Source organism: Sylvia atricapilla, chromosome 5 (genome assembly GCF_009819655.1).
Source record: "Sylvia atricapilla isolate bSylAtr1 chromosome 5, bSylAtr1.pri, whole genome shotgun sequence".
Classification (NCBI taxonomy): Eukaryota; Metazoa; Chordata; class Aves; order Passeriformes; family Sylviidae; genus Sylvia; species Sylvia atricapilla.
This window is the reverse complement of record NC_089144.1, coordinates 47,432,077-47,448,038: the sequence shown is the minus strand read 5'-3', so window position 1 is coordinate 47,448,038 and position 15,962 is coordinate 47,432,077. Positions and strand designations below refer to the sequence as shown.

General features: G+C 45.8%; 1 protein-coding gene across 3 annotated transcripts in view; it reads right to left on the bottom strand.

Annotated features, from left to right (window-relative positions):
* Nucleotides 1–5,417: 5,417 nt before the first annotated feature.
* The window catches only part of ERC1 (ELKS/RAB6-interacting/CAST family member 1), a 252,432-nt gene continuing 241,887 nt past the window's right edge, over nt 5,418–15,962 (bottom strand). For all 3 annotated transcript variants that reach the window (XM_066319384.1, XM_066319386.1, XM_066319385.1), the window contains one exon: nt 5,418–12,175. In XM_066319384.1, coding sequence (XP_066175481.1) covers nt 12,038–12,175 — 138 coding nt within the window. In that variant the 3' untranslated portion in view covers nt 5,418–12,037. The remainder of the gene's footprint in view (nt 12,176–15,962) is intronic.

Sequence of the window (15,962 nt, the reverse complement as noted above, 5' to 3'; positions counted from 1 at the left end):
CCCTGATGGAAGATGTGAACTTGCATTACATTTTGCTGAGAAATCCCAGTTTTCATATTTCCTCTGGGCTCCTCCAGGGTCTAGTGAGGGCTCTATTTTGGATGCAAGGTGTCACGTTGCTGCCAAACTAACACGAGAGGACCCTTCAGAGGGCACTGGTAGGAAGCACAATGTGTGGTGTGCAACACCACTGCAGTGATGGAGGGGTTTGAATGCATAAGGGGAAAGAGTTTTTTATCTTTCTTTCATCTGTCCTAACGACAGTGTTTCACACTTCTCACATTACTGGGGCAGGAAAAAGAGGCATGTTGTAGTATTGTGCTATGGTCACAAAGGAGTTTGCAGGAGACACCAACTTGCTCCCATCTCGTCCCAAGGAGCAGCACACCCAGTGCTTTGGGGTAGCAGTTCTTGTCTTTGCCAGGCCCGCCAGGGATCTTTAGCTGTACAAAGTAACCAGCAAAGCATTGCTGTAACCACTGTGTGTGGTGTGTAACCACTCTGGATTAAAACATAAAGATAACAGACGCGGGTGCTGCTTTTCGAGGCACGCAGAGAGTTGGCAGAGCTGAAAAATTGGGCGCTACTGCCTCAGAGCATTTTGCTGGTTTGTCATCTGAGGAGACAATGGAGTCACTGCTGCTGAACAGATTGCTGCAAGTGAGCTGAGCCCTGGCAGTGGGCAGGCAGTGTGTTCCTGGCCCACACAAATCTGAGGATGACACAGTGGCTGCCAGCTACCACTGTCCCCTCTGGCCTTGCTGAGCAGCAGAAACACCTTCCATGGTCATACATCACCCTCTCTGGAGAGTCTTGGTTTTCCATACAAAAACCCTGTTGTAGGGCCTCCTCTGGTGCAGACAATCGAGGTACCAGCGTGAATTCCCACTCTGGTTCACTTCACATCTCTGGAGCCCCAAGGGTCTATGAAGACACGAGTGTTCTCCAGCTGTGCCTGGTGCAGCAAAGAGGCACCTTGGGAGCAGAGCCAGGCTCTGCACAAACCTGGTAAGAGCTTGGTTACTACTTCAGCTGCATCCTGCTAAAAATGCTTAAACAAAATTCAAAAAGAAAAAGGGAGAAGAGGATATCCTGTATGAGCATCATTCTCGTGGATTTATGCACATGGGGAGCTACTCTCCCCAAATAAACTCCTTGGTATGATCTTTATCCTAGGTATTATCTATTATTATAGAGCCAAAATTATTGAGGAGTCACTCAGGAGTAGATGGGGTGAGAGAGCAGCAATGCAGACACTTATTTGTGATGCTGTGCTACAGATGAACCTCCCTGCCTTTGGTGGGTGCCATGAGCCTGTGGAAGTTCCCTGGCTGCTCCTGCTGCTGAGCCCCAGCTCTCTCTGAAAACCACCTTACACAGTCACCACTGGGATTGGGAAAACACACCTGAATCCAAAATATGCTACTTTATAATGAAGGATCTCAGCAAAAGTGGCAACAGTTCAAAATACCCTTAGAAGGAGCTTTCTCAAATTTCAATGACTACCACCACCATCATCATACTCATAGTAACTATTAATGCTAAATTAGTTAAATCATAGATGAATGGCACGAACTGCTGATTGAAGTCATATAGGGGCTAAAAAAAAGAGATTCTGCACTTTGCACTCAGTCTTCAAATCCTACGTGCATGTATTGCACATTCTCCAGTCACTGAGTACCTGATGCAGTATTTTGGAGCTCTTTCCAACTGCAGCCTGCATGTGTCTGCAAACATGTGCCATTCTGTGACTGTCAGTCACTTCAGCTGCCAGGTAGTCTCAAATATTTCATCTGGGACTTTGGGAAAGGCTTATGTTGCTGCCAGGAATGGTCTGGCTGGGAAAGCCAATGTGCCTTGTAGACAATAAGAACAGAGGAAGAACATCCATTTACCTCCACTTAGACGTCAAATTGTATCTCCAAGTCTTTGAATTCCCTACAAGCCTCAGGCAGTCTACGGTGTCTGGTCACAGTTACTGCTCATCTCTGTGGCTGAAGAAACACAACTCCTCTTTGCTAGGGGAAGGGTTGTATTATCAAACCCACCAGAAATAAGTGGGGGCAATTACAGGTCAGGGATATGGGCATGGGGAAGTCCTGGGATGCCAGGGAGCAACAGCACAAACAGGAGCAGCCCTCCTGATGTCTAAGCTACCACTAGCACGAGGGACAATTTAAAGAACCAAAGTAATGAGAGGCTTGTGACAGAGAACTGGTGGTCTTGGATGGCAGCAGTGGCAGGGTTTGTACAATTACCAGTTTGAAGAAATCAGTTCATCCTGCACACTTAATGAAGGAAGCATCTGGCAACAACAGCAAAAAAATAGTTACATAAATACCTCACTGAAAATTGCATCATGGACATATTAGGCATGAAGTAAGTCCTTTAAATTTTCTAATTTCCAGACCTTTGCCATTGCAGGTTTGGCATTTTTGAAGGATGGTTTCCAGTGGGCAGCTCTGTGTATTTATACATGATCACACAGATGGGCACAGACACATCTATGCCTACGTGCTCTTCAGTGCCTCGGGCTGCAGGAGGATACACTGCTCAGAGCCAAAACCAGCTTCTGTGCATCAGAGAAGAAAGGTTAACAGCATTCATATACATTCCAGCACTTGTGGCTCCCCAAAATGGTGTGCCCTTACAGAAAATGAAGGGTTTACTGAAGCTGAACAAAAATCCTTCCAGGATGGGTCTGCAGCTACAGCAGCCATCCATTCTTTTTACCAATACATAAAGAATCCAAAGGGGTTTTTAACTTGCCTTGTCACAAGATCGGCGTCCACAGACATTTTTGGAGCTGAATTCTCACGGGAAGTAAGTGACAACTTCACACAAATGGGCTGCAGTACCTGGGCCTAAATATTTAACTTCTTAGTCAACCTTCTAGAACAGTTTTAATGTTTGCAGCTGTAAACATTGGGGGAAGCTACTGCTCATGTACTTAAAACCAGATGGACTTCAAGCCCACACCCTGAGAATCATTTGCTGTAACCCCACAGCTACACCCAAGCTGGTCCCAGCTGTCCACTTATGTTTTATAACACATCACCAGGATGTTCAGAAACAAGGTCTACCAACACAAGGTGTATGGCTCTGTTTGCTTGATATGCAAAAAAGTTGTTTGCACCTAATTTTAGTATATCCACCTACAAAACATTTACTTTCCCAGGTCATATGCCCTTGAGTTTGAGGCTTTTTAAAGACATTAAAGAAAGAGGACTTTGGCTATTTGCCTGAGGTTTCTAAACATCCTGAAGCCCAGTGAGAATACCTACTTGATGTCTCAAAATCCCAGTCTTAAGGTCACTAGTCACATACAGATCATTAGCACGGGCAATTGGCTTTAATTACTGTTTTGGGGTAATCTTTGGGCTGGCTGAGGCACCCCTACAGCTTCAATCCACACAGGCAAAAGGCATCTGCAGCACAAGCACAGCAGATCCTGTCAGAAATAGGAGATCCTAAATATGTAGCTTCTCCCAGTGGACTGCAGATGTGGTTTCAGCAGTTTCCCTGACTGGTGTGATTTAGTAAAGCAGGTTTTCCCAAGTCATCCTGGCTGAAGCACTGCAGAAGGCCCATGTTTAATCAGGAGCCTGGGCAACACAGGGGCTGTGCACACCCCTAGGAACCTATCTGCAAAGGAAAATGTTTCAAATGTGTGTGTGTGTGCTTGATCCCAGGGCTGACCATTTGCAGTTTCCCCTGCTGCCATGCCTGTTCAGTGTCACAGTAGCTGCAGTCAACACGGACAATTCTGTTCAGATGCCTCGTGTTTTACTGCACAATGCATGAAATGTAACCTGATAATGCACAAAAGGCGTTTGGCATCTTCTCTTTTCAGCACGAACTGTGTTATTGTTATAGGCCATCCAAAACATGAGTCAGCCTGTGGGGACACAGCCCTGCAACGCACCAAGAGCAGAGCCAGCATGGGCTGCAGAGCTCAGCTCAGCTCTCCTGCAGATGTGCTGCTGTCCCTGCAGATGTGCTGCCCTGCTGGTGCTGACTGGGGCTCCTGCCCTTTCACTACTCCTCCAAAAAAGGACAAGTCCTTGGGAAGTGGTGTTTGTGCCACTGTCAGACTGCTGGGCACCTTGTTGTGCCCTAACTGGTTAAATCCATGTGGCATGTGGTTTCACTCAGCTGATCTGGCCTGTGCTGTAGAAGCCAGGCACACCCTGGCCTGACAGAAATCACGAATCCCCTTCTCAGCCAAAGATGCTGGAGAGAACATAAACCAGACTGGGAACCAAGGGGCTGAAGGAAGCTGACTCTTCCTTCCAAAGCTCCTGAGACCCTTCATCCCCACGCATCCTTTTTCCACATGCTGCTTTACATGCCTGGTTGAAGCCCAAGTGATTGAAATCCAACCAGCAAAGGGAAGGGAAGGTCCAGGCACTGAGATCAGGACGCCTGTTCCTGTTACACGTGGTCACTTGTGCTGAAACAAGTCAGGACCTCAAGAGCCTCATGAAATGATGCATCGAGGAAAAGCAGAAGGGACAAGGCCAGCAAGAAAGCCCAGAGAAAAACTGGCTGTACAGACAGACAAAGGAGAAAGAAAAGGAGAGAAATTGGTTAGAAAGTGTCCCAGCTTGGGGAGGTCTGTGCTGTCAGGGCTTCAGAATAGCTGCAGAGAATCTGGTGGAGTGTGTTTAGCATGGACATTGTTCTATCAGTGGGACCCAGTGTTGCAATGCTATTCTCTTTAGAACAGTCGAAAACCCCAGAAAAAACGATATTTTTATAGTGACATTACTCAGGCAATTTCCCATGTCATCAAAACCCATCTGGAGACTGGACATTGGCTAGAGCCCATTTCCACCAGCGCTGCAAGGAGCACAGATCATCCATCCTATGGCACAAAGCCATGACTCCTCTGCTCCTCAGGGACAGCACCCACAGCCAGGTTTCACCAGGACACACGTTCAGTGGGACAACTGCTGGCCTCTCCACAGCAAGGCTTTCCAGGCACATTGCTCTGGAAGATGTGATCCCGACAATGACTCAACACGGGATGCACATCTGGAATTCAGTCACCCATTAGCAACATTTAAATCACTGACTTGGAAAACAGGCAGGACAAAGGGGACAGCTGAGCAGCTGTTTTATCTCCACTCACCTGACCTGTGAGCTGCAGGAGTATCTGGGATACTCCTGTGATTGCCAGTCCCTCCCCTTCACCTTGCAGGCAGCCCCAGCTGTGTCCAGGAGTGTTGCCAGGCACAAGGTGCAGCCAAACCCCAGCACCCTTGTCCCACTGGTGCAGGTGAGCAACAACTGGGACCCCAAGTCTGGTGCCAGGGAACAGCCCTGCAGCCATTCAGCCCTCCTACCTGCCCTCCCATCCTGGGCACGCAGGAGAGGACACCAAGCACCACACGCTGAAATAAAGACACGGCACAGAATTTTTAAATAATTTTATAATTTCCTGATGAACTTAGTCTGTGAATAAAAAAAGAAGAAAAAAAATGAACAAAGTGTTTATATTATCAAGGCAAAGTTGAATATAACACATTTTCTTTGCAATGTCATTATCCTGTCAGTAACATGACTCCAGCAATAAAACACATACAAGTTGAAGGCAGCGTGTGCACTTGCATCACGGACACCAATGTCTCCCGCTGCTGTCATTTCCAAAAGGAATTCAAGTACACTAGATCCTGTCCCTAAAGCCTGCCTCCCCCTCCACTAAAGTGCAACAGGTCTCTTCCACAGCAAATGAGGGATCTGTGTCTGTGGGGAGGATGGAGCATCCCACGGAATCCAGCTCCACAGATGGTTTGTGAGCTGTGCGTGCAGCTCTCCTCATTCACTGCCGTGGAAGGAAACGGCAATAGACTGTTCTGGTGGGCTTGGAGCAGCATGTTGGGCTAGCACAGAAGTTATTCCCCTGTTTGTGGTCCCATTGGATTCGTCCTCCTCCAGCATGTGAACAAATAAAGGCATCTTACACTAAAACCTCCCCAGTTATACTGTCATGAGTGTGCAGTGAGGGGCCAAATGCAGCCATCCCTGGGCAGGGAGGGAGGGAGGACCTGGCCTTGTCCACAGAGAGCTGTGGGGCAGATAAAAAGAACAACATCTACTTTTAAAATTTGGCTTTGAATTTGGCTTTTAAGATAACCACATTTTATAACAAATAAGTATACCTGACCAATAGAACCATTTTTTGCAGGTTTCCAAGTGAAAGAAACCAATGTTTTGAACAAAAAGCCCTACCAAAGCACCAAGAGCCTAATGGGAATATCCGCTTAAAAGCAAACCACATTGACTTGATTTTCAAGATCTGAACTAAGCTTGCCAAATGGGGGCAAACAGCATATGGTTAAGTTTGATAATAAAAATACATTCACTTAATGAAATTCTTTACCTATGTTCATAGGTAAAGCAATTTGTCAGGGTTTTTTTGGTTAACCTTACACAACAGTTCAGCTTCATGTTGTTCCTTTCAAGCAATGCAAGTCTTTGATGCAACCAGAGCAGAAAGTGGCTGCTGGTCCTTCCCTGTCCCATAACGTGCTTGGGTACATGACCAACCCCAGAGGCAAGGAAATACAACTCTGATAATGAACCTTCACACAACTACTACCTGCACTAGCTGATCTGTATGGCTCGTGTCCCTGTCATCAAGGGTGGGATGGAGAAAACAGCAAATTTGGCCAAAGCATTTGGCCTGGTCAGATCAGTGGTTCCCATCTTAGGGGACACCTGGTGTTGATAACTGCTACCAGAAAAGACTGACTTCCAAATTACTGTTTCATTCTGCCCATTTTTGTCTTACACATGTACAGTATAAACCTGGGAAAGCAGGAATTTATACAGGGTTTGTAACATTTCCTAAGAGGCCAAGCTGCCTTGGACCTCAAAAGCCTGTGAAAGGCAACTGGTTATAATTATAAGCCCACAAATCCTTTCCCATACAATCCCAGGAGGAGGAGTCATGGCTTTGTTGCTTCTTTACTTGAATTCCTTTTAATGAAATTTATTTTTATATATTTTTTAAAACACATCTTTTTCAGTTCTACTACTATCTTGTTTTTCAATCCGACAACAGACACACATTGTTGGTAACTGCCCCAGCCTTAGGACCACACAGACAATATCGACAAGCAGAAAACAAAACAGGAGAAAAACACCCCTGAAAAAGTCAGGGGAGATACTGATGACAGGGTTACAGCACTCACCACACACACTGGAAAAAGTCAGGATTTCTGAGTTTATGCTTTTGACACTAAAAAGTTTTGAAACAGTTTTTCTCTTTTTTTCTTTTTTTCATTTTAAAAACAGTCAGCGGACACAGCCATTTTGTTCAGAAGGATCTGCTGTTGCGTAAGGTTCCTTCCATTGATGCGGAAAAAACAATTAAAAACGTGGTTTTGTTTAAAAAAACCCCCCTGACACTCCTCTTCCTCCCCAGGCAGATGAGAGGGGTCAGCAGGGTTGGCCTTGCCAGGCGCGACGCCCCCGATGCCGCATGCCCAGCCCTCCCAGCCCGGCTCCACTGGGGCAGTGTTGATCCACAGGCCTTCTACGGCCTCTCCAGACCCTCTTCCAGCACGGGTGTGCAGCTGAGGAGAGGCTTCCTTTCACTTCCAGGTGCCTTGATTGTGCTCTTACCCTTCAGCATTCCACTGGAGTCATTGGAGAGATACAGGGCTACGTTCGTAGCAACATTTTTGCTTTAAAATGGTATCAGTGCACGACTCTATGTCCTTTGTAAAGACCCCTGCAGTGGCAGCAACTGGCAATTAGCACAGGAGTGGGGACTCAACCCTGTCAACCCTCATCAGCTGTAAAAATTTCCCAACAGATCGAGCACTAGCAGCAGAACGGGTGGGAATTACAGGGCAAATGAAAAAGAGGTGCCCCTTTGGCTTAAAAACCAGGATGATCTCTACGAGATTTATGACATTTATGCTCCCTTGTGCAAATTTCAGAGTCCTGAAGTACCAGGAAATGTTCTAGAGAAGGGATATTCCAGCTGTGCAACGGGAAACGGCGCACGGGATTCCGCACATTGCGTCGGACCTTCACCTCCTGTCCTTGGGAATTGGCAAAAACTGGACACTCCAAAGAGGGTTTGGCATTTTCTGGAGTGACAGCTGGTTAAAGGCAGTCAAAACGAGAGAGAAGACCTAGAGAAGCTTAGAGCTTCATCTGTTAGAGCTTCATGGGAGCATGCCAGGTAATTCTTCTTCCAATGGCAAACAGTGCTCATGTCCTCACCCTGCAAGTCTAGTGTTATGTCCTTTTAGTGTTTCACATGAGGTTGGATTCAGAGAAAAATATGGACTTGGACTCATGGATATCATCAACAAGTGTGGTTGCAGTGTCAGCTTTTACAGTGTACTTGGGCTTCAGGCCTCAGCTATTTTTCAGCCCAAACCCTGCCAAAATGACCTACTTAAATTTTCTACAAACAGCTCCTTGAGTCCTTACATCTCTCAGCTTCTCTGCAAATGACAGCTCCAAAGGAAAAAAAAATTAAAGCAGTTAAAACTTTCCCAGCTCCTGTAGCAAATGGAACTTCATTCAACAGGAGAAGAAAAAGCAAATTTCCCCAGGGTCCCTGGGAAGGGCCTCTGATTTCCTAGAGCTGCTGCACTGCAGGACTACTGTGGTAGGAAGCTGTCTGCATCTGCCTGACTGCTGACACCTGGGAATAAGATCTTAGAAGAGCAGTGGTGGGTTAGGCAACTGGATGAGCACTGCAGGGTTTGCCACATATGGCCCTTCTGCCATGTGCCTCATATGCCATTCCATGATGGTTATGAGAATAAAAATCCCTTTGTTGCCTTAAGGCCAATGGTGTGGCACTCCATACGAGTGAAAAGAAAAAGCTTTCAGCGGTCACATTCAGCATTAAATCATGGCCAGCAGCACCTCCCAAACCCTAAAGTTCCTCAAGCTATTCACCACAGGATCTCTGTCAACACAGGATCAGAGAGATTACCTGAAACACTTCAATGGAGATCAAGTCGGATCAAGACTGTTCCTAAATGAGATCTGCTCCCGCCCTGAAAGCACTTTACAGAGGTCTAAGATCACCCTTTAAGATGGGAAGGCTACAAGACCTAGGAGATAACAGTGGTTAACGAGAAAAATCACCAGGGCCCACCAATTGAGATGGAACGAACAGCAGGTGTGTGGCTGGCAGATAAAGGACCAAATGGCCAGCGTGAAAACCAGCCAGGCTTGACAAATCCTCCCTGGGAAGAGGCTGGGAGACGTGTAAACAGTGAGCTTCACCTGGCTGCCCATGCACAGACCCTCCACACGCTGCCCCGACAGCACCAGGCCTTTGGCCGGGGCACTTGGAACCACAGAAATGCAGCTACGAGCTGAGTTAGAGATGCTGAAGAAGCAGCAGCACCGCAGTACAGCCAGGAATTGAAATAACAGCCCGAAGTGATGGCCCCTCACTGCCATCCCCTCCCCCTGCCCCTGCCTCCAGCACAAACGCTATCAAGGAACATCTCAGTAAGAGGTTTACAAGCAGGAGTCATTTGAACCATCGATAAGGGAAATTCCACAGCCTCTCACAGAGGAAGGATTGTTTTACAGCAGGGAAGCAGGGCAGCTGGAGATGTGACCATATAAGTTAATGAGAGAGTCAAGGGGGTGGCGGTGGCCGATGATGCCGGGCTGATGGCTCTGATGCTTTTACAGGCAGCATTAAATTCCTTGAGTGAGTAATTAGGGGTGATGAAGAAAAAGCAAGGGGAGAGATTTCAAAACAACAGCTCCTATGGAAAGGTGCTGACTCAAGTGATGGGACAGCGGGGTGGTTCTGGGACGAGGCAGGGTCCAGCAGTGTGTACAGTCACTGTCTGCTGCCCTTCCGCCATCCCCCTTCCACATTCACCTTCCCATTACCCTCCTCACACACCACACAAAAAACGAGCTGCAGACACAGGCTGATATTACAGGAAGAACTAAAGCTAGTTCTCCTGATTTGTAAAGCACTGGCATTTTCAAAGTTGCAAAAGGAGTGATTCACCTCTTCTTTTGAGACTTCTTCCTAGACACCCTGGCTATGAATGCAGCTCCTTCTGCTGAATTATTACAGTAGAATCAATGGGGATGTGATTTATTTTAAATTAGCTACTTTTCAATAGAATCTAAAGGTACATGAGGTTTCAGTTTTTCCCAATTTTCAGGAAAAAACTGCTTGTTTGGAAACAACTACAGGGTACATATTCCCTTACTCAAACTTTTGCTGATCTCCTTTATGTTGGAAGCAATTGGTCACTTCTAAAGAGAGAAACAAGGTGTGAAAGACCTACAGGCAGCTGTGCTGTGGATCTGAGGGACACAAGAAATGCAGTTTTCTTGAAAGGGCCTGGAACATTTTCCTTAGTGTAGCAGGTTAGTGATTATGTTCAAAATGTAATAAGCCACATGGAATTAAACTGCAGGCTCTGAATGGGAATTTTACTGAGAGGATTCAGAATTAGCTAGTGACTAGAAAACCAAGATTTCCTCCACTGCTGTGTTGCTATTTGGTCTCCTTTTGCCTTCCCCTGGCTCTCTGAAGTAATATGAGCCAGCCAAGGGGAGCAGCTCCCTTAAGGAGCACACGGGGACGTGTTACAGAGTTCTGTCCTGCAGATGCCCCCAGACACACACAACCACTGGCAGCCAGGAAAAAACGTGTCTCCCCATTAATGCATAGTCCAAGAATGAACACCCGAGTCCCACTCATCAAATAGGATTTCTGACTTGCTACCACCACGACAAACCGACCTGGGATTTCAGGTCATATTACCTATCAGAAGGAGCTGGAACGAGTGTCAAAGGTGGATGGGAATAAAACTAAGGCCTCTCATATACACAGAAGAATTGCACTGGTTTAAGTAAAGCTGTGATTTTACACCTATCTACTCAGCTGGGTGCCAACTCCAGCAGAGATGCTCCTCTTCATAAGGGTTATTGCTCTGAACTCAAACTCATTCCTCATCAATGTAAGCTAAACCAAAATAAATTAAATTATAATTATAGTAAGAACTGTGCTAGTGATTTACCTAACTTAGCTGTAAAACTATACTTTCAAGCTAAATGGTGCAAATTTCTCATTTACAGAATGCCTATTCTGATGACAGCTAGTGTTCACAACATTATGGCCTGAAAATTTGGACAAACTATACAAGTTAAAGCTGGGAACTGACCTGTTGACCACACCTGCTCCAAGGGAGAGAGTTCTGTATAAAGTAAGAACTTAGGAAACACAGACCTATGATGAGAAACCTCATCTAAGCCCCGCCCCCCCCCCCAAATCCTCAAAACAGTTACCTCAAAAATGCCCACACAGCACTTCAGAATCAGAACAGTGAACAATAAGGATCCAAGTTAAGTAAACAGACAGTGCCAGTACGCCTACCTTTTTTCCCAGCTGCTAGATGAAATGACTAACAGGAGCAAGTAGGGAAACTTTCCTTTCCTCACTCTGTTATTTAAGAATATAAGAAGTATTGAGACAGGCAGCAAGACCTGAGCTAGCTGATGCTGGCCAGCCATGAGCCAGAATCAGAGCACACTCAGGTTTGGTTTTAGCACTATGAAATTCAGGCTTTTAGCTTTCATGAAAACTAAAAAACAGGAAGAAGGGAAGAAGATAAGAAGGAAAAAGCAATATATGAATGAAAGGCGAGGGCTACTCTTCTGCAACCTCATGAAGAACTAGAGCTGCTCGTGTTCAGTGGATCCCCTCTTCTTTGCTCAGTAGACTTGGAAGAGCTCTGCTTAGCTGTATCCAAAAGTCACCACCAACAAAGTCAACGGGGAATTGGATTCTAAAGTAGAAAGGCAGTGAGAAGATGAATACAAAAATGGTTGATAAGACAGACTGGAAGAACCTAGAGAGCATGTAGTTTTCAGAAGGGTTCTTTTGCCTTTGTTTTCTTTGTCAAAAGGTGCACCAGAAGTTTCTGCTCCATGTTGTGTCTTTCACATTGCTCTCACTCCCCCGGCTCCGTGGACTGGCTGGGCCTGGCCCTGGTGCTGCTGGGTGCTGGTGGTGGGGTCAGGAGGACTCCTCCAGGGCATTGACCACCTGCTCCAGGATGTCGGGGCAGTGGTCAGCGATCTGCTGCAGGATGGCGTTGGCGAACTCCTGCAGCTCCGCGCTCTCCCGCTCGCCCTTCTCCAGCTCCTGGTGCAGCTGCAGGGACACAGAGACATGGTCAGCCCTGCTCTGACACTGGGACATGTCACTGGGGACAGCTCTGCCCAGCAGCCTCACCTACACTGTGCTCTAGGAGGGCACTGCCACATCTTCCCTCGATGACTCCCTCACCTGCCACTGAACGCTCTCCAGCCTCTTTATTTCACTTTTTCCTTCTATAGGACCAATTCTGTCACCTTCCCAGTAAACACCATGTCCACATGACTTAACTATTCCTGAATACATTGTCCTATGGCAAATATAAGAAAAACTTCTGTAGAATGTTCTTCTGAAGGCAACCATATTCCAGTAGCAATGCAGCAGCTTGTTAGTGTATTGCTTTACATAGCTTGACTTTTGTTCATGAACAATGGGATGTTTCATAGGTCATTACTTGAGAATTATTCCTGATATGAAATCAATAGGAATGTCACGTAATTATAATAATACTACATAATTATTGTAATACACACAGAGTTAACCAGAATTCTATTTTTCCTGAGTAATTACTAATTTTCAGAAACTCTCTTTCCTAACTCAGTCAGAAGATGACTACACACAATTGCAGTGGAACATACACCATTTTTGTTTACTAACTCTGCATTTCCTGTTGGATCATTCATTCTTCAGATCACTGTAATTGGCTCAGAACAGGACACAGAATTTCAAACTTTGTATTATTAACTCTGTCTACAGTTTATAAACAGTTTCTCCAACAAGTAGTGTCCCAAACCATGTCACACAACATATGCAAACACAGCTTTTAGCTTTGAGCCTAATGCCATTGCCAGATTTAGGGGCCCACAGAGCCTTAATAAAGAGCAGGAAACATCTGCCTTCAGTAACCTGCTTAGCTGCCCAGCAACTGATAAAGTCCATGCTGGCCTGTGAACTGTGCAAAAGCCCAAGGCAGGCTGTAATTGGTGCAAGCATTTTAGGGTTCCTGTAGTCACAGAGGTCTAAGGACCTCAGAGAACAGGGAGAAGCACATCCCTGACTAGGTCAGAACATGTGGATAGAGAGACTGGATAAGCTTTCAAGCAGAGAGCTCTGCTCTATATGCTATATACCAAAAAGCTCTTACATTTTTTAGTGATAGGATTTTCTTCTAATGAAGTATATTCTCTATGAATATAAGACAAGCATATATGTAGCAGGTACAGACACTGAAGATGGATTCTGAAGCTTATTTCCAGCTTCTGAAGCCAAAGTTCTTTGTCATTTTGAGCTCCTGTGAGCAACTATCTTATAAGATTTGAACCTTCTTTTAAATTTGGTGTGGTTTTTAAAAATTTAATATTATCTGTCAGTTCTGTAACATTTCTTATTGCTAACTGATTAGTATTTTTATTGGAACTCTACTATGTTAATACATGACATGGAAAGAATGTCAAATTGGCATTTTTCATGCCTGAAGGGGTAACTGTTCATCAGTATACAAATTTCTTGATCTGTGTTTCACACTTCAGTAACACTGCTCATTGCAGGTTTTAAAAAGAGAGAACTATCAGGCAGCAGCACAGCAGGGATCATTTTACCATTTTAAGAGCACAATGCAGTGGCAAAGGTTAGATTTCTACAATCAAAATTCTAATCAGATACAACAGCATGTCTCTGTTTAGTGATGGTATCAAGCAAAGCACAGCAAATTGTTTCTGTAAGAAACACTGCTTAAAACCAAACAACATAAGAACGACTATGGAATAAATAAAAATGCTTTTTAAGGAAGTTATGGTACAGGCTTCTGTAGACAGAAGTGTGAGAAAGGAAATTAAAAGGGCAAGCACGCTGCACTGCTGCCTTTACTAGGCAGGGTAGCATATAGTAAATTACTGGGGCTTTGCGTGCTGAATGTTGGTTTAATGTGTTCTCATGTGCTTTGTTCCTACTGGCTGCTGCACTCACAGAGCAGCCACAGCAATCCAGAGGGGCTCCTGCCAACAATCACAATGCAAAGGCAACCTGATCCTGCTCTGTGGAGTGACACGAGCTGGGAAGCGGGGAAAAAAGAGGGGGGGAGCACTCTGGGCTGGGGCAGGGCTCTGGGGGAGAAGAGGGGCTCAGCAGTAACGCAGAATGGCTCAGGAGGGGCAGGCTGAGCATGGGTGATGAGCCTGCTTCCAGCAGCCTGGCAGAGGGGTCAGTCAGGAACCTGCAATGGATGGATAAGCCTAGGAAAGGTCCAGCAGGATTGAGAGGGTCAGAACAAGCAGGTAAGAGTGATGCAGGATATTAAAATCCAGGGGGCTGGGATTCAGGGAGAGCCTCTGAGGCTGGGGATGTGAGCCTGGTGAGATCAGAGAGCCCCTGCAAACCTCCCAGCCCTGGTGCACCCCTGGGAATGCTCTGAGCCCTGAACTCAGACAGGGCTGTCTTGTGGCCCCCTGGGCCAGCACAAAGGTTGCCCGAGGCCATCCATCAAAGGATGGGAGGCCATGGAGTTGGGAGAGAGCATGCAACAGGAGAAACAGCCAACGTTATCATTGTCCTTTTCTTATCTGGCACCTGCAAGGGTCCTGAGCTCTGGGTGCACAGGAGGAGAACCAGGAGAGGGCAGTGTTAGCAGGGAAAGCAGAGGCCCTGCACCACCACCACCTGCCCAGCCAGCATCCCTGCTCCGGGCCTGTCAGCCAAATCCTCCAGGTGAAGCTCCAGGAAAGCACAAAGCAATTAAATGAATGAAATACAAAAGGACCTGCAAGAGACCGAACTTCAGAGGGTTGGTGGACAAGGGAGAATCCTGCAGGATGTTGCCTTCAGTGGGGCAATAGTGCAACATAAGTGAAGTCTAAGTTTCTTGCTCTACTAGTCAGCATTTATGTATTTATAAGAAGCCTCAAAAAATCAAGATAAGCCCAACAAAATAAGCTCATGCCAAAGCTAATAAATCAAAGGCAACCAAACAAAAGTAACCAACTTAACCAGAGGAAGAAAATATTTCCAAGAAGAGAGTTTTTGACCAGCAAGAGCCCAAAAGGAGATGGCTCTGAATGCTGAAGGCCAGCAACAATACTTCGCAAATTAGCACAGACAGAAAGTCTACACAGCTGGCTGGCAGATGTCTGTGGTGAAATGTCTTTGGAAAAATAGCAATGATAGCCTTGAGTTGAGCTTGCTAGCTCCAGAACAGCTAGATTTAATAATGTGATTCCTACTTCAGCAAAGACAGCTTAATTGACTCTATGGCTGGTGGCAGCATTTCCAGCTCAGGGATCTCATCTCTACTGACGTCACTTCTCCATCAGGCAGGGGAACATCCAGTTCTCAGTGGCATAACTGGATTCACCTGGAAGTCTGCAAGTCCACATTTGAGGGGCGTTTCTCTGAAAGGATTAATATCAGTTCTGCTCCTGGTTTCCTAAGATTTTTTTTTTCCTCATGAATGCAAGCTGACCTGGTGTTATCTTCCCCATGCCATTTTAGTGTGAAAATTAAGCAATGTGAGCAATCCTTTTTTTTTGCTGGCATTTCCAGTTGAGGATATGAGGAGATTCCCATACTTGCTTCACTTGCTCCAAAAATGAGGAGGCAAAGCCAGATATGTTTTTTGTCTAGTGGATGACAAGTATAATTAGACAGCTCAGAAAGAAAAGGACAGCAAGGACTCCATAAGTGCTTCATAGTATCTATCTTTGGACTGAAGAAATGGCTTCAGCATCTCAGGGGAAAGAAAGCTTGCAGATAATCTGCAATAGATTCAGACACTTTTCAGCACTGCTGTCTTCCTTCCTGGGTTTAGAGCAAGTCATGATAGGAATAATTTTCTATTTATAGTTAAACTTCA